Source organism: Asterias amurensis, chromosome 22, assembly GCF_032118995.1.
Source record: "Asterias amurensis chromosome 22, ASM3211899v1".
In the NCBI taxonomy this organism is placed as follows: domain Eukaryota; kingdom Metazoa; phylum Echinodermata; class Asteroidea; order Forcipulatida; family Asteriidae; genus Asterias; species Asterias amurensis.
Window position 1 is genome coordinate 87610 of NC_092669.1, and position 25148 is coordinate 112757.

General features: G+C 38.0%; 1 protein-coding gene across 8 annotated transcripts in view; it reads left to right on the forward strand.

Moving 5' to 3' along the window:
- The first annotated feature begins 320 nt into the window (after positions 1-320).
- LOC139953559 (uncharacterized) overlaps positions 321-25148 on the forward strand; it is a 48262-nt gene continuing 23434 nt past the window's right edge. For 7 of the 8 annotated variants that reach the window (XM_071952992.1, XM_071952993.1, XM_071952994.1 and 4 more), the window contains exons 1-10: positions 321-416; positions 521-597; positions 3044-3101; positions 19145-19225; positions 19585-19907; positions 20967-21070; positions 21896-22002; positions 22339-23121; positions 23391-23665; positions 24031-24890. In XM_071952992.1, coding sequence (XP_071809093.1) covers positions 334-416; positions 521-597; positions 3044-3101; positions 19145-19225; positions 19585-19907; positions 20967-21070; positions 21896-22002; positions 22339-23121; positions 23391-23665; positions 24031-24890 — 2751 coding nt within the window. In that variant the 5' untranslated portion in view covers positions 321-333. The remainder of the gene's footprint in view (positions 417-520; positions 598-3043; positions 3102-19144; positions 19226-19584; positions 19908-20966; positions 21071-21895; positions 22003-22338; positions 23122-23390; positions 23666-24030; positions 24891-25148) is intronic. The other variant, XM_071952996.1, reaches the window with a different exon arrangement.

Consider the following 25148-nt stretch of genomic DNA (forward strand, 5'->3'; position numbering starts at 1 on the left):
CAACTTATTGACTCATTCTTTTCTACAATAATCCGATCACTAGTCAAACATTTCCTCTGTAATTAAATTAACCTCATAGTGTCCCAAAATACTGTACTTTGAACCCACACAACCAACCCATTATCTGAACGCCCAATTGGGCTTGTTATTATTCCTCATTCATGTACAATTTGATGAGATCCTCCCGCGCCCAATACTCCATTGACCTAACAATGAACAAATATAAATTGGGCTCTAATGTGTGAAGGTAAACTCAATAAAGCGCATACTGGGTACGCCATATAGCGCGTACGTTTTACATTCAAACGAAGGGTGTACGCGAATGTACACAACATGGCCGAAAGACTTCGTCGAGATCCCCTTCCCCCTCAGTGGTCATTTGGGGTCAAATCTGATGGCAGAATCTTCTTTATTAAGTAAGTGCACAGATAAACCCTTCAACGTTATGGATACCAAATCTCACCACTTGTCTGTAAAGAAAAAGGGATATTTAACGGTTTTTATTTTGTGTGTTTTGCAGTGAAGAGACACGGACCACAACTTGGCTACACCCATTGACGGGTAAAGCAATGGCCACAGGACATAGCGATAGAGATGGTAAGCCAATTTACTTTTCAACAAGTGATTTCTAACAACTTCCGTCTCGGAAGTTATCATTTATTTCCATTTATATCAAAGAGTGATTGTGAAATGTTGGTATGCTGATGTACAAATCTAGGATAAAGATAACATTCAATCTATGAAAGTAAATGCCTGAACTTGCTGAAAGATTTCCGTATTTACAAATGATTTAGAAACGATTCTGGGGACGGGTTGGTCAGTTGGTTGACTGTGTCACTCAGTCAGTGTGTAAACAAAATAGATAGGTCTGCCAGATAGTTTGTTTAACAAAAGAAGCGACCATACATACTGTTGTTGTATTACTAAACAAATAACCTGGGCACCATTATTCAGATGACCCTGCGGTGACAGATATGAACTCTATGTCAGGACGCGTTATACTCTAATTCATGAAACTTAAGTGACTGGGATTCGCTCCCTAAAAAAACCATTGAACTGCCCACCGCCGCCATGAAGAAGTTGGGCAAGGGATCCATCAATACCAACTGATAGGCAAACACTTTTTTTTCCCTTATTATTTTACTTACTCGCACCAATCAAAAATGCATCCAGGTATAAACAAATGGATAACTTTCCGCATGGCGCCACCACTTTTTCACTCTTTTTTACAAAAAGGGATATCTCATTGAGGTAAATTAGGTACTATATTATTTCATATCGAATGAAAAAGTGGTGGCGCCATACGGAAACTTTTCCAAACAAATAACAATTAGTAAAAATAATACTAATAGAAAACGCAAAATTAAAGCATAATGTATACATTGGTGTCCACTGTTGGAAGCAGTACCACACTGTTCCCTCATCTGTAGATGCTGAATAGGCTTTGATAAGAACTTCAGTAGATTTATCATGATTGTACATGGTCAGTGTAATTTGAAAACCAAAACATTTTGCTATTTAATTTAATTTAGTTACAAATATAAACCCCCTCTCATTGGGTTCGGGACACACAGATCAGGCAGGGCATCGAGGAATGTTATCATTATTTTATTTTAGAAAGGTGTAAAAGGTTATTTTTATTGTTTATTTTTTTCAATCAAACAATACAAAAAGTACAAGGCAAATCTAATATGTAGAAAACCCAAACATTGTAATAATATCATTGTATAGGATTTGAAACTTTGCATGGTGGCAGTATAATTTGTTGAGGTTTACTATTAAGGGACTATAAGGGTAGAAACAAGTTCTTAAACTGCTGTTTAAAACCGGCAGGGTCGTGGCTGTGCGATATTGCATGGCCACGACCCTGTCGTAGTAGGCATGTAAATGTATCAGAAAACAACCGTTTATAAACAGCTCCAGCTGGTCATTATCAACCGTTTAATCACCCCCACGTGACGCACTCTCCACCAATAGGAATAGCGAAACTGTCTGAGGTATTTATGAATAATACAATAAAGCATACAGAGAAATCTCCTCAGTCCACCACTATCTTAAATGTGTTGTTTTGTTTTATTTTTTCAATGATGCAATGAACAGTGCAGTCTTTTCCATTTTAAAATTCAAGTATTCATAGTTCACTTAGTCTCTATTTTGTAACTTGCATTACATGTAAGAGAAACGTGTACTGAATGCTTGGTGAGCTGTCGAAGCAGATTTGAAAAACAAATAACAAACTGCGATCTGAAAATAAGTGTGTCCCATCTTGCAGTGCACCCTAGGGCTTTTCAACACGTACACCTGTTTCCCATAATGTTAAGCGTACATGGTCTCTAAGAGACTCTTAAGGTCATGGGATTTGTTTGAAGCAACAAACCATAGAGCTCTAGAATTATCAAGAAGACTGTAGTAGAAGATCGCAAGTCACATAATGCCATGGGGGTCAAATGCATTAAAGATGTCATTAGTCAGACAAAACAAATAATCATCTTTTCAAGTTGTCTTTCATTCTAGACAAGAAGGGGAATTTTTCTACTTTCTTATTTACTGCAAATAATTGACAATTTTGTAATTTTTGCAACTTATTTGCTCCTTTGTAAAAGATTCATGTTCAAGAATTGCGATTAAGTGGTTCCTAAGTAAACAAAGTTTCTTCTCTGATAGGTGCTCAATTAAAGAAGAAAGAAAATACATGTTGCGCTTTCCAAACATTGCTCTATTGTCCAAACTAACTCAGTTTATCATTGTTTAAATAAATGATAAGGCAAAGTCCCTTTAATCATTTGACCCAAGCTCTCATCTACAAGTAACCCTTGACCTCAAAGCATCAGGACATCACTCCAAACTGTTTCCAGCAGTCACAATAACGTCTACCAGTTAGACTCCACAGAATCAGGTGGCTCCAAGCGGAATATATGTGGGGGTGTAGTTTCAGTCCAACTTAAAGTAAGAACTTGCTGCACACTGCGTACTGTGAGATTTCCTGTCTTCAAAACTGTGAGAGATTTAAAGGAACAACTTTGTATATTTTTGTTGTTTTCAGATCTGCCTCCAGGATGGCAGGAGGGAATAACGAGGGAAGGAGCAACCTACTACATGAAGTAAGTCACTCTTTGTTTCTTATTGTTCCAAGTTATTTTTTAAAGTGGATTGTGAATGTTTAAAAAACGATCATCAGTTGGAACAAAACTTTGTCTGTGTTTTTGAGGATTTTACAGATTTATTTGCATTGTTTAAAAAAATAGGCAACTGTTGGCAATTAGATTTAAGATAACTTGCTGAGAGGTTATTGATAAATTGTGATGAATGTTTTGATAGTTATCACCTACATGATGTAACCCTGAGGCCAAATCCTACTCAGACTAACAATATTGTGTTGCATTGTTTTCATAATACACCTACACAGTACAGGCATAGTCAATCAATGTGTCATTCTCCATGTTAGGACCTTGTCACACCATAGACCTTGCTCTATGGACACACAAGGCAACTTTTACAGGCAACTTGAAGGCAACCTACTGCAGTACATGCTACCGGAGTTATACTTGTTTTGCGTTCCAAAACAAAATTATGTTCAATTGTGATTGTGAATGGATTATCCTCATCGATTGTTGTAAACAAGTTGCATATAAATTCTCTTGTGTGACACAGCTTTAACAGGATGCATCATGGTAGAATGTGTAACAACACAATCATCAGGTTCTTTTAGGAAGTAATGAGAGTATTTCCCAGTAGTCCAATCAGTGTACAGATTTTCTGAGCTACACCCAATTGAAATGTGATGAATAATAATATACAGTATGGTTATCGTAAACAATAGTAATTTTATTAATTATTGATTGTTTATTGTATTATTTATTGATTGAATCTTCCTGGTATTGTGATCAGAGAGTCTGACTATCTGTCCTTGAAACCTATTTTATATGTTTGTATGTTGCCTTAAAGTTGGAAATGATATCAGAAGTGTTAAAACATCTCTTGAGGAGACTGAGTATCTCAATTCCTTAAATCTATTAATAATCTGAGAAGCACAAACAAGAGAAAACAGGATTGCATGTTGTTGTTTGATGTTAACACAATGAAATAACTGAATTGGTTGATTTTCTGTCCCGGATTGGTGTTTACTGTTTCCTGGTATCAGAAAAAATAGTCTCAGCAAGTTAAAGAAAACAAGTGAATAAAATTAATCAAGCATACTAAGTGGTTTGCCCTTGTACATTTACATACTACCCCCACATTTGTAATACAAACAAGGTACGATCATAGTGTTTTCAACTCTAAGACAGCAAGGGCCTTGACACAAGGACAGTGTTGCTGGATTTAAGAGTTTACAACTGTATACTTCAACGCATATATGCTGCAAGTAGCCGTAATCATACATGTAGCTGGTGATTCAGGCTTGGTTTAAGAGTGATCAGGCCTGGTACTTAATTTTTTTGAGAGGGCAAGGAAATTTTCATTTTGCAAAGAACACTACCATCGGAAAGTCTGAAAGTCTATAGGAAACTTTTGAAGGGGGCAACAAGGCCAAGAGCAGGGGCAACAGAGGACATGGCCTCTGTGTAACTACAGTCTTGAGTAATAACCATGCTAGTCTTGACACAAGTCTCTGTTCCACAATGGTTCTACGAGATGTTCAAAGAGGACACAGCCTTCACATAATTCCAGGCTTGAGTAATAACCATGCTAGTCTTGACACAAGTCTCCATTCCACCATGGTTCTAGAAGATGTTCAAAGAGGACACAGCCTTCACATAAATCCAGGCTTGAGTAATAACCATGCTAGTCTTGACACAAGTCTCCGTTCCACCATGGTTCTACGAGATGTTCAAAGAGGACACAGCCTTCACATAATTCCAGGCTTGAGTAATAACCATGCTAGTCTTGACACAAGTCTCCGTTCCACCATGGTTCTACGAGGTGTTCAAAGAGGACACAGCCTTCACATAATTCCAGGCTTGAGTAATAACCATGCTAGTCTTGACACAAGTTTTATTCTAGGAGATGTTCAAGCTGGAGTAATGATGTATTTCTTTCCTTCCGTTTCTCTGCTCCATCATGTAAATAATGGTTGATCTGATCCCTTTTTAAACCTGATTAGTTTAGATTAACATATTCAAGGATTGTTATACAGCAGATTTATCCAATTCAACTTACATGTAATCCAAATCTCTCTAGTTTCTACATTGACTGTTATTGATTTCAAGAGGGTCCTTGCTCTACATACACGTAGCAGTGCGGACAAATTATTACTTACACTTTACTGGCTTTGATTCAATGTATTGTCCATTAACAATCAGGATTATGAATCTTGGCTAACTTCTGTGTTGGGAAGATTAACTCTGAAGCCTTTCTGTAGTGTACGGGCCTACAGCCGGGGGCCTGGGTTAATAGCAGCATTACAGAATACAGCGTGACACTTAAAGGAGCAATATACTGAACGTGTACGTACGTACGTACGTGACCGTTCATACAACTATTATAGAGCAAGGCCAGAATGACCTACATGTAGTGCTTCAAGTTAGTGAAGGAAAGTGTTGATAAATCATTGTTACACGAAACCCAGGAAAGTAGTTTTCATTCAACAATTTGGTGTAATTCTACATAGAAACACGCCCAATCGCCGTTTGAAAAGTTACTAAGTTCCTACTCCAGTTATAAATCTACATGTACCTTGTCATAACTTGACTCAGGAGACTGTAGGAATGTATAGAGTGGTTTGTCCCTGAACCTAACGCCTCTCGGCACTACATATGTACATGTAGTAACTCTGGTCTGTATGGATTCCCATACCTACTCAATCACACCACAACACTATTGTTATTGTATGCCATGTATTACTAGTTGGTTTGATTCCATTGTAATACCCTATTGTTATGTTTGCTAGCAGGAGGGGACATGCAACTCAATCTGACAAACTGTTAAGAAATGAGTATGTCATAGTCATGCTAAGACTACATGTAGTGGTTTATTGAGTTTATTGAGTTATTGGAAGTAGTGCATTTCATTCCAGTTGAATCATGAATATGGACGGTTTTATCCAAACACATTCAGCAATGAGTATGATATGAGTTGGTCTTAGGGAGTGGGTTATTATAGTCATGGAGGTTGTCCATTGTTATTTGTGATTTATTGATTTATTGGAAGGATAGTCTAATGAATAGGATATATTGCAACTTGGCCTGGTGGAAGTAATTAGGTGAGGGTTGCAGTAGCACCACTTGAAAATCTCTTTCTCCTGAAGCTGGATCAAAGCATACTGATCGAAATGTTGAGTTTAAACCATCCACCGATTCTTTGAAGAACCAACAGAGATTTTCACATGGTGTTACTACAAATCTCACCTTTTGTAATTAAAACATAAAGCAAATAAGATAGGTGTGAAAGTAAAGAAGTTTTGGTCTGATGAGAATCAAAACTGAGAACGAGTCTCTGGCCTTCTCAGAATCGACGCTTCTTGACGAGAGAGGAAGAGTTTGTTTCTTGGTTGTCAGCTTGCACAATTATTTAAATTCTTCATAATACTTACACCATGCAAACCTTCAAATCTTACTTACTATCCAGTTAAATCATAAATGAGGCAGTCAATTCAAATGAACTAGGTATGCTTTTCAACACTGAGCTAACCAGCTGGCCCACTGGGAGAGTGTTTTGAATGATATTTGTGTTTCAACTGGCATTTAGCCTAGTGTGGACTACTGTTCAGAGGAAATGCTGTTTTAACAAGATTTTGATTTTGTTCCAAATCCTGCATGAACACTCTAGAAACAGCATTCTAGGCCTACTGTGTAGGATTTGAAATTTTGTACAGTGGTGATATTTAAAGTAAAAAAAAATTGTAATGTCATGAAATATATCTCACTATTGTTTATGAAGTACTCTTGGCTCGTAGAAACAAGAAGTAAAAATGGACTTGAATCACCTGATGAGAAATTGAAATCCATAGAAATCTTGTCATTGTAGAAAAGAGTAAAATATTGCCGCTGCCCGATAGCCATGGCTTGGTTGAAGTACATGGCTATTATATTCCCAAGGGCATTCAAGCTTTGTTGTTTTTATTACGCATACAAATTTACATTATTTGTACAGTGGTCATGTAATATCATTCATACTGCATTAGCTACAGAGGTTTGTTGTATTATTATACAAAATATCAAAATTTAAAGCTGCGTTTAGGTAGAGCCTACCACCTACACATGTAATATACCTTGGGATGTCTAGCTGAGTGTTAATGCCTCAATGGTTTGGTCTTTCAGTTTTCTTTATTTTAAGACTGTCTGAGATGCTTGATGCAATTTGATACAATCCATAGATCATCAGATTGTTGTTTTAGAAAATGTGTTGTTTATAGCATCTTTCAAGTCTCCTCGTTATTCTAGTAAGAAACTACTACGATTGAAGCTAATTTGTTGACATTAACCTAAGCGGGATTTCAAACAGCTGGTTTATTGAGCTCTTATTTCTGAATGTTCAATACTAATTGGACGATACAAACCTCGCCTAACAATCGTACCTCAACACTTTCTCTATGGCTCACTCAACCAACAAGACCAGACATATGGTCTGCTATCCAAATAAAATATGGATTCTTAACTAAATAAATTGAAGCGCATTGAGTAGATTGCCAGTCCTTGAATTGAATGAGAGAAGATCATTGACGACAAAGTATTGTTCTCTACCATCTTAAATAAATCAGCACCTTACGATAATGGTCTGTCTAGATGTTGATTATTGACTTACACTGTTCAAAGAAGTATGTAATTATCTTTTTACATACATGTCATGCATGTACAGTGTACATTAATGAGGAATTTAAAAGAGAAGTTTAAATGTGCGGTGAGAAGCTTTCAGGGCTCTCAGAGCGAGACTAAAATCCTTGTTTTTGAAGTTATTCCTGCAGGCCTCTAATGTAACCCACGACACCCAAATTGTTTACCGTGGGTGCTTTTTCTGTGATGCCCTTTGCAAGGTTCCAATACAAATTTAAATGTTCCTCTTGAAATGCCCCTCAGAGGAAAATTGCTGCCCTTTCAAGAATGAAATTCAATTCTCTTAACGATACTGGGTTTTTTAACTCAATATTTTCCCTGCATACTCCAGACATTAAACAATGTCTGGACTGAGAGCCCTTCAGGCTTATGTATGGTATTTACGAGGTTGTTTAGATCCTATCCCCTAGAGTTACCATTATCATTTCCTATCTTGTGTTTATTTAGTAATACCCAAGACCTCTCAATCCATCCACTGACACACACGAACACATCCAAGTCACACGTTGTCATGTTGATCTTTATACAGACTATTATTCCTCCGCTGACCTCTAAGGTGCTTGGTTACCGGTGTCGATGCAAGTTACCAGGCAACACTTGAATTTTGTACTGACTTAAAACGTGTTTTTTCATGTAAGTGTGGAACAAGTAAAACGAGACGCGCTTTCATGCATGCTGGATCTATTAGATCACATTCATTAAAGTCAACTTAAGTCAATTCTAAAAGATCAAGTACTTGCTTCTCCTGGGTTTGGCATTTTGTATAGTGACAGATTTGTCATGACAACTGATCCAAGTTTGTTTCAAGTGGGTTTTCTGGACCCTGGACACAGTAATTTTAAAGTTTGTTTTTATGCCCCGCGGTTTGCGAAGCCATTGAAGGGGAATACTGTTTGCGACATGTCCTTCTGAGTGTGTTTTCTATAAATCAAATCTAGGCAACTATGTGTTTTTTTTTTAAACGTGCCCTATATACAAAGTGCGGGTCAAAGGTGTTGTGTTTGCACCATTACATTCAGGCTGAAATGCCCTTAAAATCTCCATATAACGCAAACCTTTTTTAAAATAGATGTAAAGCTTGCATCAGAAAGAGTATTATTAAGTTTTACCCTTACACTGGGGAGCAATGTATAAGCCTTGTATACTCAAGATTTTCCCAAGATCGGTAAAAAAAAAAAAAAAAAGCAACTCGACTCCAACCTTTACGAGACAGAAATTAACTTGAATATTGATCATAAACGTGCTGGTATTCACAATAATACCATTCACTACCTCAGATCTTTATAGAGTGACCTAAAGCATGGCTAGACTTAAGTACTGCATTATTTATTCCAACAAAATAATTAATCTTAAAGATTCTTTATCCAATATTGTTTGAAAACTTGACACATGATTGACATTCCTTAGCAACCAATATGACCTGACACAATAGGTAGACTAATGGGATCAATGAACACTGCACTTTTAACGAGTTACGCTTGAGTTTCAACTTAGAGTGCCCTTTTTGATAACAGGTTGATACCATTTTGCTGTTATTACCTGGATACATCAAGTTCATTCATTTGTTTGTTTGTGAGTGCATATCGTATGAAAATAGACTGCAATCTAAATTTTAACAAAAGTTCATTCACGAATGATGATTGATGTTGTTTTGAACCATGATGTTAGCAAGAGGGGTGTCTGTGTGTCTTTTCCACACACCCTGTCTGTTTTATCTGTCATTTACCGTATGTAAATAGCAAAAGAATAGTTTAGACATCCCGGTTTTTAAAATTTCCTGCAATTTTGGACACCCTTTTCCCAAATCCTGACTAAAACAGACATTGTGACTGTTGTCTTCTGACACTGCTCCCACAAGATGGTCACCATGTAACCTCTCAAATTATACCAGTAAGATAAGCAGATTGACTGCAAGTTAGTCAGTTTTTCCTGTATTGGTTAATTTTGTATGGTTGCATCAGAAATGAAATGTAATAACCCTTCATCCAGTTGATATTAAGAATAAAGACCCAAGGCCTCCCGATGAACTGAATACCAACTATCTGACCCAAAGCGGCATTAAACTCTCTTTCATCTCTCCTGTCAAATTAAAAAGATAAGAACACCATCACTAGATTGGCTTCTGAGATTGGTCACGGAGGCAATGAAGGCGAGTGCCTCAACGCCCCCTGGTCAAGGGATTTATTGAGAAAGTCAAGACCTGATACATTACTTCATGGAGCCAATGAAGGCGATTGCCTCAACGCTCCCTGGTCATTGCATTGGTGCCCTTGGAATGCTCAGACGAGGTGCCCTTAGGGAGAAAATGCCTTGGTGCCCTAATTGCCCTAACAAAACGAAGCAAACAGAACTGAAAGTCTCATGGTCACATCATGTCTTGAGAGAATGAAACCATACCCAGTGATGCCCAGTATTGTCCAAGTGTCTAGTTGCTGAGCAGTCCACTCAATGTCAATGTGAAATGTCCTGAAGCAGATTCTTGTATTCCCCTGATACCATTAACTGCTTGAACATGTTTATCTTGAAGACGCTTTTACAAGCAGTCTGTATGACCATAGATCTAGTAGAAGATCTTCCCATATGACTTACTGTTCTGCTCCTCATTATGATAAGACTTTGAACCACATGACCAACATTACCTGCTGACATTTTGAAACTCAAGATTGAGCCTCTTAGCAGGTGTTCTTAACTCCTTGTGAATTTCTGGCTCAGCTCGATGTACTTTGCACAATATAACATTGACCAACTGTCATTCACAGTGGCCAATCACTGTTTCCATTAAAGATCACATGATCAAGCCAAATCTCTTAAAGTATGAAGTTGCGGATTGTAAGCATATAATCTAAAGTGGATTTATTTGAATGACATAACATGTAATGTACGAGTATAATGTAGGCCCTACATAATAATAATCCAGCATTTCAAATAGTCAAATGCCACTTTTTAATTCTATGTGCTGTAGTCAAATAGTTACAAAAACAAGTGCAATTGGTAAAACGACTAAAAGGCTATTTTAGTTTGTCATTGCTCTATGGTTTATCGTATCCATGGAGAAAATAATGGGGTAATAAAATGTAGGGCCTAGGTAGCCAGTTGCCCACCTACTTTCAATCCAATCTAAAATGACTCAGTCCTTTAACTGGAGCCTGTCTGCCTCATGGAGGTAGAATGGTCTGCCTTAGGCTATACATGAAGGTTTCCACCCACACAATAACTTTAATACTTTCAGTATGTATCAAACCACAGACATTAATAAATCTCAGCCACATTCTAAGTTATGAAAAGCTTTGTCAATAGTTTGGAATGTTTGCATTCTAACAAAACACAGATTATGATCTTTAATTAGTCTCACTGGTAGCCAGTCATTCTTTCATGCTGACTAAGCACTTGAGTTTCACTGGTAACCAGTGATTCCTTTAGAATAAAAGAACTGTTTATCTGACAAGCCACTCCCGTTATTCCTTTGTGCCTCGATTTGTTATCTTTTAATTGTTGATTTGTAGAAAAAATTCACAAAAACTTGGACTTCCGAAGAATGTCGTTTACCAACCTTGCTATTAACTCTGTTTTAAAAGCAATTTGAGATTGCTATGGTTTCTATTTGGTTTCAAAAAACAATATTCAAAGACTTACAATCCCCATAGTTATATTATGAATATTTCTCTGTTTTTCTTTTGTGTTTTTGTGAGAAGAAGAAAAAAAATCCCCAGGGTCTTGTTAATTTAAATTGATTTTTTCTTCCACGAAGCAAATCATAAAAGTTGCACAACACAATTTGTTGCTAGACTAGTAACTCTTGAAAACACCTGTTCTGAGCAAATCTAAGATCTTTGCGCAGGTATACAAACATAAGAGTTCTGTAAGCAGTAGTAAGCTGTGCATAGCAGAAGGTTTGCTTCCTGAATAATGGTATTATGAGGAACAGAAACTTGCATACAATCAGTCATTAACATCCAAGTGAAAATACAGCATGTGAAGAAATGTAAGTTTGCAAACCAATCCAGCTTGTTGACTGCAACTGGAAATTGTCCATCTCTCTGTCATTCCAAGACGATTCTGATTGATTTATGATGTTTATTTTTGCTTTAATGAGGTCATATTAAGTGCAGTTATTTGATGTTTTATACAGGTATGTTGTAACTGTTGCAACTGCATGGGTTGTTACAGTAGTATTTTATCAACTGTGAATAATGATAACAAGGTTTATATCAACATGCCATCTACAGTGTAGATCATGGCACTAAGCAGCAATATATTAGTGAATAATGACATTTATTAAAGGACTTAAAATTGTTTTTCAATCCTTTTGGTATGACTGATTTGCATTTGGAATAGTGCTCCTAGATTAAAACCAGATATTAAGTTAGCTAAAGGCCAAAGAGTTTGTAGAACATGCAGGCCCAATTTCATGATGCTGCTTTAGAAGCATAAATTATACTGAGCAAATTTCTTAGCTAAGCAAGAAAATATTATAAAGAGGATACCAGTCACAGCAGTAGTAAATGTATCTAGTATCCTATTTTTACTGAGCAAGATTTGTTTGTGCTTAGCAAGTTGTTTGTGCTGATTGTTTCTATGAAACTGATCCCAGATAGTCCAGGTGTTGAGAAAGGCTAAGCATTGAAGACAATATATTCATCTCATATTTGTTGTTTTCCTTGGAGGACTGTTCATGGAGGGCACATCAATAAATGTCACCCCCATACCCAAAAGTCCCAAGTTTACCTTGACCTAGACCTACATTGTGTGTGCAGATAGTTGTCATCTGGGTTGAATTCCCACAATGACCCTTTAATAAAAACATGACATACCATAAACTACCAGCCGGCATTCAATGCATGGACACCCTACCATGCATGCCAGGATATTTCTATAGTAAAATAATAGATCGTCAAGAAAGAGGGCATGAGTGTTGGATAGCAAATACTTGAACACTGTTCTGTTTGTACCGTATATATCCATCGTATAAACATCCGAGCTCAGGTTGTGGATGCTCACAACAACCATATCATGGTTAGGACTCTAAGATGATTCTAGGATGACTCTAGGATAATAAGAGTGCAGTTTGGATCGTCTTGAGTGTGTCTTGGTTCTGCAAGTCAGCAGAGGTTAGTTCTTTGAATGTTCAAATCATGAAACTACTTCTTTATAAAAGCCTTTCTAGATCTTAGTCTTTGAAAATTGTCTACTGTGGTTTAATAACTTTAAATCCTGGAAGTTTCATAAGATTCCTTTTAGTTAACTTACACCTGGTCTTACGTGACTCATGGGAAAACACTACAAGGTTTTACACACATTGCTGAATTGGTAAAAGCATGCTAGTATGGTCTTTGTTATTAGATTCAACTGCATTGCATTCATTGTTCGTACAAGTAAATACATAATTTTATGTATGAATCCTTCTAATAAGTAAACATGCACTTGAGCAAAATGTTTGCTGAGTTTTTATGTACATAAGTTTGTTGACATTGGAATACAAAACTAGTATTATGGTTCAGTCCTTGCTAAAAGGTTCAGGTTACAAACTTTGTCTTTGTCCACAATATGTAAGCTTGTCATTGTATACATTGCAAATACTTTTAAATGATGAATAAATTATCAGTACTAGAGTTCAGCTGAAGTTGACAACTAAGCTGAGAGAAAGGACCATCTCTATGCTACATACGTGTGCACATACACAAATCTTTAACAGATTGGAATACCTGTGTTATGATTACGTATTGTAAATTGACAATGTTGAGTGCAACTTGCTTCATTCAATTACTTCAATTTAACCCATCCCTACAAGAATAGCTGAGGAAATAATTACAGTGTGTGCATCGCTGGCCATACATGTAGTATGCACTCACATAATTTATGCATAAGTCTTGAACTGTACCCTTTTACATATTACCCCTGTAAAGAACAATTTCATCCAGCAATTTTGCGTAGTGCTGGCTCAACAAAATAAAGACAACTTATTTTGTGCACACTGAATGCTAATAATATTGAGTAGCAAATGGTGATTTTTGAGTAGCAACTGATTTGTGCAGCATTTTGCTCTGCTAGGCCTTTAACAAGGAAAAATGCTCGCTGGCCATAGCAGTAGACTTACACAGTACCAGCTTTAATCTCTCGCAATCTAAAAAACCGATAACACACAGTACAAGTAGTATGCAAAGATTGAATTTCTAGTCATTAGCCTTTGTTCATTGAAAATGCACTATAAAGTTGCAGCCGTGTTTGTCTGGGGACCTTTCAAAGGTATCAACTACGTGGTGGAAAGATGCAAAAGAAGACATATGATAGGGTTGACAGATTGCAAACAGAGTCTCAATGACGTGTGTTTTGTAAAGCAAGAACGCGCAGTTGATGTCACATTCTGTGGTAGCTTGTTACAATTTTAAATTTTTTATATAAAGCATATTTTTCCAATGCTCCGAGAACATTTCTTCCTCTGAAGAGTAAAATTGTAACGAGTAGGAATCTCTTAGATGAAATACTGGAATGTATGTATGTGAGTCTTAAAAAGGGAATGTATATTTTTTGTAATCACTCCTAAAGTTATTGGCAATACAAGTTTACTTGGTGGGAAACTCAACAGGTTTTGATTGTATAAAGCATTTTGAAAATCATTTCACTATGAAGTAATGTAATGTAAAAAGATATCAGGTTTTATCTCCGTAAATATGAATCTGAGGAGCATTTCTACCTGGCTGAACAAAGTTCCTCCGGATTGTTGGCAATGTCTCAAATGACCACCTTTCTCTGGCTATTTTTATTGTTATTGAAATAAACATCAGATTTTAAAAACAATCAAATGATTTCAAAAATTCAAGGTATAATGTACTTTCCCTTTAAATTACTTTCTTTAGATAATAGTAACCCAAAATTAGCAATAATTGCAGCAAATCTGGGAAAAAATTGGAAAGAAGCTGATTTCAACTGATAATGGTAGGTATGGGTGTCAGTTACCACCAAAAAAAAGTAAGGACCAATTAGGGTTGGGGAAATCGTTTCCCCGGGGGGTAATTAAAACCCGGGGGTTAATTACCCAAAATTTACCCAAAGTATGTTGTGTTTGGTATCAAATGAAAGGAAATTTAATTTTAAACCCAGTATGTGATGTTCATTTTGTCATTTTATCATCCTGTGAAAAGTTACACTTGATTTAAGATGAGGTGCTTGCTAACACAGGATCAACAAGGTCATTAAAACACATTCTAATGTTAAAACCTTAAAACTATTATTTTACATTACTTTGTGTTGATCAAAGTGTACCACACTGTTTGAGGGTTCAAATTAACTTGGTTCAAGACATTTTAAGTGGATACTACCGGTACTGACAAGCCAAATATGACAGAAAGCTCATTAAAGACCCTTTTTACACACATTTTGGTCCAAACGGCTTGAATGGCAGTTTCCTCTACATCGCTCAGTTATTCAGTGTCTGTAACATCAAAATGTCCGCAGCACACCCTACATGCAAACACACATGACATGCCAGCTTTTATGCTGGTACATTTCATGGTTTGGTACTGCATCTCCCCTTCCTTGCAGTTGCAGCAAATTGTTGTTAAAAGATTTCTGGGGTGATACTCCGACAAGCGTCTTGAGTCCCAATTTATTGTTGGTATCAAACTTCCAGCCTCTTCAAAGGGGCTCAAAGAGAGGTTTTGAGATACTTCAACATCACAACTTGGATGTGTTCACGAAGGGAGTGTTGTGCTGTTGCATTTGGTGTTGGTGGTAAACGATCAGGATCTATTTTTTCCTTGGCAGCTTGCTTTTGGCAACCTTGTCAGGACGTAATGTGGTCAGTGCATGTCAATGCATTGTTACATAGCTATCTTCGAAGAACGTCCCACTAGTATCATGAAGGTACCTCCATGGTAGTATGCGGTAGTTAACATCCGGAGGCAGTTAGAGAAGCTGGAGAGAGAGTTTAAAGTGGATGAAGACATTTTTTGCATGGCTTTTCTAAGAAAATAAATCATTTTGAGGATCTTCAGAGTTGTTGCTGGCCAGATCGGTTCCGTGAAGGAAGAACCACAACAGGTATGCCGACAGTTGGAGTGGACCAGACAACCCCTACCCAAGAAAGCACTCCCCTCGTAACCCGACATCTCAACATCGATAGGATAGAGGCGTCTGAAGATAAAAGTCAGAAAGATTTGAAGATCTTGATAGCTTTCTCAAAAGCATGTGACACCAGGGACGTCAGTCAAAAATCCCTTCACTGTAAAAAAAGAAGCTAGGGTGCCTGTTCAATCACCGTAAACTTTACGTGGAAGTTTTGTAAATTGTGCCTTGAAGGGGTAGTTTACAAAACCTCCACAGTAAAATTTACGGTGCTTTACCTGGCAGCATAGGGCGCCAGGTAAAGAACCGTAAATTTTACGGTTTTTTTTGTACAGTGTCAGAAGCAAGCTCGTGCCACAACAGCGACCCAAGATGCCCCAACAGACACACTAGCAGCTCAAGGGCCACCATACCGGTAAATCAAATGGGCGGTTTACTGAAGAAGGAGTTTCGCATTATCAGCCAGTATGGTGAATCGGGTCACAATGAAACCTTGTTCCAGCATCTCAAAATTGCTGAGGGTAGAGAGATACATGTTGTTGGTTTAGCCGAGCAGAAGAAGAACACGCAAGTTGTGAGAGTGCAGGAGGTGAGTGCCATCAAGACCAACCTGATGAAGCAGCTCAAACAAACTCAAGCTTGCTTGGCTGCTCTCAAAGCTTCCACCTTAACCAAAACAGCAGAGAGGCCCAAATGCTCCAAAAACACTGCCCTCTCATGAATGGGGCTGTAACGACAAGCCAGTAAATGACATGAATATGACCACTGCTTCACCTGTGGTAGCTCTAAGCACTTCAGGAGAGGCTGCAAACAGCGACAACCACCCCAGCAGGCAGGAGACGGCAACGTGGCGAACGGAGGGGATGAGTAGCCGTCCTGACACCCAATCAATCTCAAGAAGTCCAATGTCCTCAAAACCAACCCAATTAACCAAAACATCTATATGTGATGTCTCAGAGAGTGCTGCCCTCATGGCAATGTCAGCTCAGCAACTACCACAAGGTTCGAAACTGACCAACTTAGTTGGCCCGAAGTGCACCATCCGGTGTAATCTAGGAAGAAGACCAACCTAAGTCCTAGGCTTTGTGGGATACTGGTGACCAGGTTTCCCTAAAAGTGTCTACATCATGGCTTATAACCAGAACATGTTCAACCAGTGACTGATTTGCTAGAGAACAGTACTCTGATGATAACGGCAGCAAATAATTCAACTCTTCCTTATGATGGCTTTGTTGAGATAGAATTTCAGCTACCAACAGGTTGCCATCGCCCCTGTTGGTTCCAGTGTTGGTAACAAGGGACCCATTCTTACCCAAATCACGGCTCCAACGTTCTGGAAGAGTTGTTACAAGATCCCAAGTAAACGTTTTTTTGAAGCTTTGCATGGTGTGAAGAATAAGGATGATAGTTAACTTGCAGGTTTAACAACACTTGTTAAGTTTCAAGTTAAATTTATATTTATTTGAAACCAAACACAACATACTATTAAAGGTTCCAAAAGCAAGCAGCCAAGGGAAAAATAGATCCTGATCGCCTACCACCAGCACCAAATGCTACACAGCACAACACTCCCTTCGTGTTCACCTCCAAGTTAGGGTATGGCAGTATCTCAAAACCTCCATAGTTGGGCCCCTTGAAAGAGGCTGCATGTGGAGTGTGCTGTGGACATTGCTCCAATGGAGCCGATATTACAGACACTGAAAAATGAGCAATGTATAGGAACTTTGCTATTCAAGCCGTGGTGGCCCTTTAATGTGTTTAGGGTCTTAATGAGCTTTCTGTAACGTTTGGCTTGTCAGTACCAGTAGTATCCACTTAAAATGTCTTGAACCAAGTTAATTTGAACCCTCAAACAGTGTGGTACACTTTGATAGATACAAAGTAATGTAAAATAATAGTTTTAAGGTTTTTACATTAGAATGTGTGTAATGACCTTGTTGATCCTGTGTTAGCAAGCACCTAATCTTAAATCAAGTGTAACTTTTCACAGGATGATAAAACAACAAAATGAACATCACATACTTGGTTTAAAATTAAATTTCCTTTCATTTGATACCAAACACAACATACTTTGGGTAAATTTGGGGGTAATTAACCCCCAGGTTTTAATTACCCCCCGGGGAAACGAGTTCCCCAACCCCAATTGGTCCTTACTTTTTTTTGGTGGTAACTGACACCCATACCTACCATTATCAGTTGAAATCAGCTTCTTTCCAATTTTTTCCCAGATGAATCCTAATATAGGGATACTATAAGGATAATGTTTAGTGGAAGGGACCGGTTCACATTGTTACAAATCCGATATCTGGAAATTCTGGCCCACAACAAATGACTCACCTTTACCTTCCTGACCTCTTATGAGACTTTATGTCTTATGTGGTCATAGGCAATTTATTAAAGGATATCATGTATCAAGTTTAGGTGAGGTCTGGTTAGTAAATCTCTTGTGTTGATTCTAAAAAGAACTAGTGGTTTGACAAATTCTCCAATGAATTGATCTTCAATTCAGAGCGATCATAATTTCAAGAATCATGAGTTATTGCAAAGTAATTTTTCTATTTTAAACTGTCTAACATTCCAGTTTCCTTCAGCCCATGTGCATTTTACAACACATTAGAGAATTCTCCACTCCATAGTAACCAATGAACCTTGTAACATTATTGTGACATTAATTTCTTAAGTTACCGCAACAGCATGAATCATTCTTAGATTTAGGAGTTTGATTTCAATTTCCTTCATCATCAAATATCATGTTACATTGGAAATAAAATAAAAACCTTTAAAGGGTAAACTTTAAAACTTGTACACAATCAGTTTGAATGATGCATTTAAGTTGGTGTGGGGATAAGTTACAATAATTTTAAAAAAGTTGGTAAAAGGCAAAAAGTAGCTTCTAAATCACTCATCAGTGACGCTCAATGTGTTTCAACATTCAGTATTGTTCTGCAAGGTGTTTCAACATTCAGTATTGTTCTGCAAGGTGTTTTTGAGCTACGCGACCAATTTGCCCTGTTATGGTTTCTAAGGTGCTGTGGGTGCAAAGCAGCCAATCAGACCAGTAACACCGGGGCAAACCCCTTCTCTTTACGATAAGTGCACTGAGTTTTTGTGTGCATTGCACAGCACAATGGGCCAATGGCTATGACGTTCCATCACAAGGATGCTGCATTACATGTAATGGTTAAAGTGTCTTTCTTGAGGACACTTGAAAGTGTCATGACCAGGACTCGAACCCACAGAAACACCAAAGCTTGAGTTTAGTGCCAACCTGTTGTCAGGATTTATCTGAATACATATTTTTGTTTATTTGACAGTCATCATACTGGGGATACCTCATTCCATCATCCCATCACTCACTATGCTGAAGCTGAAGAAGATTTTACACTCATTGAGAGGTATGTTAGTTCCATCAATTTATCATAAAGTTTTCTTAAGAGTTTGTTTTTAAAAGTGTGTTGCTTGATTATTATTATTTATTTCATTTATTATGGCACCCAGAACAAAGATATAGACAAACTAGCGAGACTGCCAGTATTATTGGGCTAACTCAGTTGGTACATGTAGACAGTAGAACGCCAGCATATTAATCGGGAGATCATTGGTTCAAATTCTGCTCTAGTAAATGTTGTCTTTGTTCAACGCCAAACTAGTTATTTTTAATATACATCAAGCTCACAGTACAAAACAGCTCTGTTTTTTTTTATAGTGTTTTTTGTGGATATTTTTATTAGATTTTTTTATATTTCCCATCCAGGGCTCCGAATACTCCCCCTTACCAACGCAGTCAACTAGCTCCCCTAGTGATGTCTGAACCTACTGGGAACTCCTCCTATGATGATCGTTCTTCCTACCCAACCTCTCCTTCCTCACCTAACACTCCAACAACACCCTCCTCATCAGAACGTCCTAGCTTTAGAAAGAAAGTTGTTTCTAAAGGATCCACTCCCTCCTTGAAACGACGTCGTGATGCTGCTATAACAATGGAAGGATGGTTGTATAAACAAGATAGTGGTGCCTTAAAGGTGTGGAGGAAAAGATGGTGTGTTCTTGCTGACTTTGGTCTTTTCTTCTACAAAGGTAAACGTCTTAATCATAATTAGCATCACACCTTTCCCTTCCTCTTGTTCCAGACTGTCAACAAATCCAATCATACACAGCCCTCGAAATAACCAACGGGACACACATGAATTGTCGTGGTGCCGGTGGTGCCCTCTGCAAGGTTTCAGTACAAGCTTACATTTTCCAAATAGAAGTGCCCCTTTACCAGAGGAAAGTTGCTGTGCCTCTTGAAGAACGAAGTTTGAGGCCTGCGTTCAGTAATATTATTACCATGTAGTTTTAAGGATGAGTTTTCGTTTTGATTAATACACACAATAACTCTCATCACATCACATGATGTCAACATACCATCAGATCAAGAGATAAACAAATCAAAGCAAACAAACTTGTTTTTCATTTTTAGTATTTTGGCTTATTGTCTGAAACTTGCCTGTACATTGCCTCAAAATCAGTTCAGAAGATGAAGTATTTCTGGAGTTATGTTTAAATAAAATGGTAGTTGAACATCATGACTAGATGGCGACATTAATTGTCTAGACTCCAGACTCTAAAGTATTCCAGCCTTGACTCAGCTGTTAAGTTCATACTGATTAAAATGTCAAGTATATGTTTAGATCACTAACAGACGCGTGCCTGAGATGAACTATCATTACCTCACCTGAAGTCAATGCACCATCAAATCAAGAGATAAATAAATCTAAACAAACAAACTTTGTACTTAATAATTTATTCACATACAGTATTGTACAATCTGCAGGCATGATATTATTCATTACTTCCTTCAGTAACGCTTCTCACATTCGACTTTGTGGGCATCAAAACTGATATATTTTTTACATAACCCCATGACTCCAAAGTGAAATGTTTCTCAAAGTGCTTTATTCTTTCGAAAGCTGCTGTAGGCTTCCTACAAAAAATGTGTATTGCCATTAATTAAAGAGTGATTACCAAACAAGTACCTTCACTTTAAAGTGCCATGTAAAACAATAATGCTGCATGTGACTTATCTCATTGGTTATTCATCAGTCGTAAAACCCACACAGTCATAAAATCTATTTTCTGATGTATTTCATCCAGGGTCGGACAAGTCCAAGAGTGAAACGGGTTCCATTTTGATTCCTAGCTACGTCGTTGGTCCGGTCGGACCTCAGGATAAAATTACCAGGAAATTTGCTTTTAAGGTAAGAGTTTTTGTTCATCTTTCCCTGATTTATTTGTGTCTGTCTTCTTCTTCTAACAATTTGGTTAAAGAATGAAAGTCTGCGGACAAAACTAATCCACATAAAATATCAAATGTTTTTATGCAAGTACATGTATAGTTTCAGCCTGCACTGTTTATGAATAACTCATTGATATAATTATCCAAAGTCATGTGTTTAATTAAACATTAAGGGGAGGGGATTTTTATTTAAAAAACCACAAATTATCTAAATTGAGGCACAAGCAGTGGTGTAGTTTTGTTGTGAAATTGTTTTCGCCAAATTCCAAATGCCACGCCTTTATTTTGGTATAATGTTGGTACCTACCATGTTGCATGTAAAATCTTTACTAACAATTATCCCAAAGTGATTCAACTAAATCATGATGGATTTTTGTTTACAAATAATTTATTGAAATTTTAATTTTTAATTATTTTCCTGGCTTAAATTTTCTCTGAATAATTAAAATTATTACTTTTTTCTCCAGTGTAAGTATAATGAGAACATAATCCCTAGCTTATAAGAACTAAAAAGGTTATTTATTTCCCTAGTGTGAGCATGATAATATGAGAACATACTCCCTAGCTGTTGAGAATTAAAATATTTATATTCCCCAGTCAAGCATGAGAACATACTCCCTAGATGCTGAGAATTTAACTGATTTTTTTCCCCTAGTGTGAGCATGAGATCGTACTCCCTAGCTGCTTAGAATTTAACTGATTACTTTTCTCCTCAGTGTGAGCATGATATGAGAACATACTCCCTAGCTGCTGAGAATTTAACTGATTCAATTATTTTTTTCCCCAGTGTGAGCATGATAATATGAGAACCTACTACCTAGCTGCTGAGAATCAGAGTGATATGAATCAGTGGATGAGAGCTTTAAATCTTGCTGCCAAGTTGCAGCTTGATGGGTGAGTAACAACGACTCTTTAAATCCTCTAGTTCTGGTTACCTTATGCTTTCTTGTTTGTCACCATAATTTGTCATTAGTCTTCAAGAAAGACTCTGCTAGAGTTAAATTGTCAGGCATTAACTTTTTTTGTTTGCATTTATGTCTTCTTGATTGCTAAGCAGTTTGCAACATCTAATTCAATTGTTATAACATAATGTGCGTAAACACGCAACAGCTTTCTTCTTTGTTATCATTGAAGGGCTATAAATGAGAAATGAGAAGACTTTAGGGTTTACTATATTCCTGGTAGCAGAGGCTTCAATTATGGTTATTGCTATTTTTTGATAAATTACAGGCAACATGAAAGGCCTCAATATGATGAGGATGATGCAGGCTTTAAAGATTATCAATCTCGCTCACTCAACAATTCAAAACGAGATGAGGACGACTGGTTATTCCGAAGCCCAAAGGACTTGAACGACACTATACCTGATGATTATAACGACGACAGAACACCACAACAACAAGCCAATGGGTTTGATCCTAATGGTCAGTTACCAAGGGAACCTGATGAGCTTGAGAGGAAACATCCTAACAATGAGGAGGATTATAACAACGCTCCAGAGGGTTACTGGGAGGCAAGAGAACGTTTCAACCAAGGACAAGGAGGATGGCCAGAGGAGATGAAAAAAGGACGAGATGGAGATTCTAATCCCCCGGCTATCTACGATTATCCCCCTGATGAGGATATAGACGGATACTCATCTTTAGAAGAAGGAAAACAACATCTTAAGGATCGTTACTATGACGATGACCCTAGGTCAAAGTCTGATAGTGATGATCAACAGAAAGAAGTCATCAACCAACATCGACGTGACCAGAATGATAATTACAATAAGGGTAATGCCCGTAATGCCAGACAACCAGGTGAAGACAGACACGATGGATATAACTCACTCTCTGAAAGTGATCAAGATCGACAGATTGTGGCAGAGAAAGAAATAGTAGTCAATACCTCAGCTCCAGTTGAGAATTCTGAGTATGAGGAGAGACCAAGGAGTGCTCAGCCGAGACAGGGGTCAAGACCTACTGGTCAAGATGAGAACAGAAGACAGGGACAAAATAGACCCAGAACAAGGTAATATAGAAGCAGCCAAAATGTATAAGAAAATAGTCATTTTTGTGGTTTGCGGTATACCATTAATCTTAAGTAGAGCAATCAGAGCATACTGATCAATTCGTTGAGTTTTCTACCGAGGGTTCTTTTCAGAACCAACACTACTCAACAGAGATTTTTAACAAGGTGCTACCGCAAACAAATCTTACGTAGTCATTCTTGACAAAATATGTACTGACCACGTAAAGTATTAAAATTGTTGAATTTTGTTGACCTTTTTACCTTTACAGAGATTCAGAATCAAGTCGAGCTTCCCAGGACAGACACAGTGATAGACCCAGTGACAGACACGCTGACGGACATGGTGACAGACCCAGTGATATGCAAAGTGGAGATCAACGTCGTAGTTGGGATCGTGAGAGTGGGTCATTGTCCAGTGGAGGTAAAGCTCGATCAAGGTCCATGGGTCGAGAGCGGTCAGCTCCTCATTCTCCTGGTCAGTATCCGGACTCATATAAAACACTTCCAAGACCGAGGTCCAAATCCAGAGAGAGACGAGACACAGGTAATAATTCTCTTTAAAAAACATTTAATAGATGGAAATTTGCATCCAGATTAAAGAAGTTTTGGGTTTGTATAAAACCAAAAATTTATATTGCGAAAACATTTCTAATAATTGTCTGCTTAGCAGGAATGCAGAGTCACAAAATGTGAATGGTAGATTGGTTGGTAACCTTTATTTAAATTTTGTTGTACTAAGCTGCTGTTTGTGCTTAAGTAGCTCTATGAAATTGGGCTCAGATAGTTTTTTTTTTCAAGATGAATTTCAAATAAGCATAAATTTGTCTTTATGATTTGAGAAGATGAATCTGCTTTTGTTTGTTTCATTTTCTTGAAACTTTCTTTTTGGGTTGTTTTTGTTTTATTTAGACAATAGTCAATCTGGGCGTCCTGGTGACCATAGCAACAGAGGTAATTATGATTCCTCTACTACCGACTCTTTACCGAGTCCCTCCGGCAATCCAGTGATGTCTCCATGGGGTGACGGACGAAGACCAGACCAACCTCAGAGAGGACAACGACCTCAAGATTTTGATTCATGGTCTGAGTCAAATGGAAGTCAAGATCGAGATGATCGTAGACGTGATGCCACTAGGTCCTTAGATCGGAGCCAGAGGTCACATTATCCATCATCTATGGAGAGCTCACCAAGAGGACCTCATCAAGCCGCAACCTTACCTCCTGATTATCACAAACCTAGAGGCCAAGACAGATTGTCAACTCCAACAGGATCTACTCATGGATCAGTGGATGGGAGACAATCTCAACCAAGAAGTGACCCAAGACGAAGTGACCCCAGAGGGGACCCTAGACAAAATGGCCAAGGAGGTGACCCAAGAAGAAGTGACCCCAGAGGGGACCCTAGACGGAGTGACTCAAGACAAAGTAACCCAAGAAGTGACCCTAGGCGAAGTGATCCCAGAGATGACTCAAGAAGAATTGACCCCAGATGGGACCCCAGACACGGTGACCCAAGAGATGATCCCAGAAGAAGTGACTCTAGACGAAGTGACCCAAGACGGAGTGACCCAAGAGGAGACCCAAGAAGGAGTGTCCCAGGAGGTAACGGAAGAAGAGATGTTAGAGGTGACCCAAGAAGAAGAAGTGATCCCCAGAGGATTGATCCCAATAGAGTCGGTCCACATGATGATAAGAGAGAAGTTGAATCAACTCAAGGAAGGCGTCCACCAGAGGCGTTGCATTTCAAGATCCCCAAGAATGGAATTATGGTGAGATTGATTTTAAAATCAACGATGTCCATAATATATTCAAAGCTTCTATGACCCTATGGCCCTTTTTTGAAACCACGACTACGTCTCCAGACTCGACTCAGGCTAGCTTGGCCCCGCAGGTGCTTTAAGAATTGTGCTTTCTTTGCATATGCGCTCAGGGCTTCAGACAAGGAGCTTGAAGCAAAAGCCGTGGATTTGAAAAGGGCCTATGATTACATGCAACAATATTGACCAGGTTGAGTGAAGTTTGCCAAC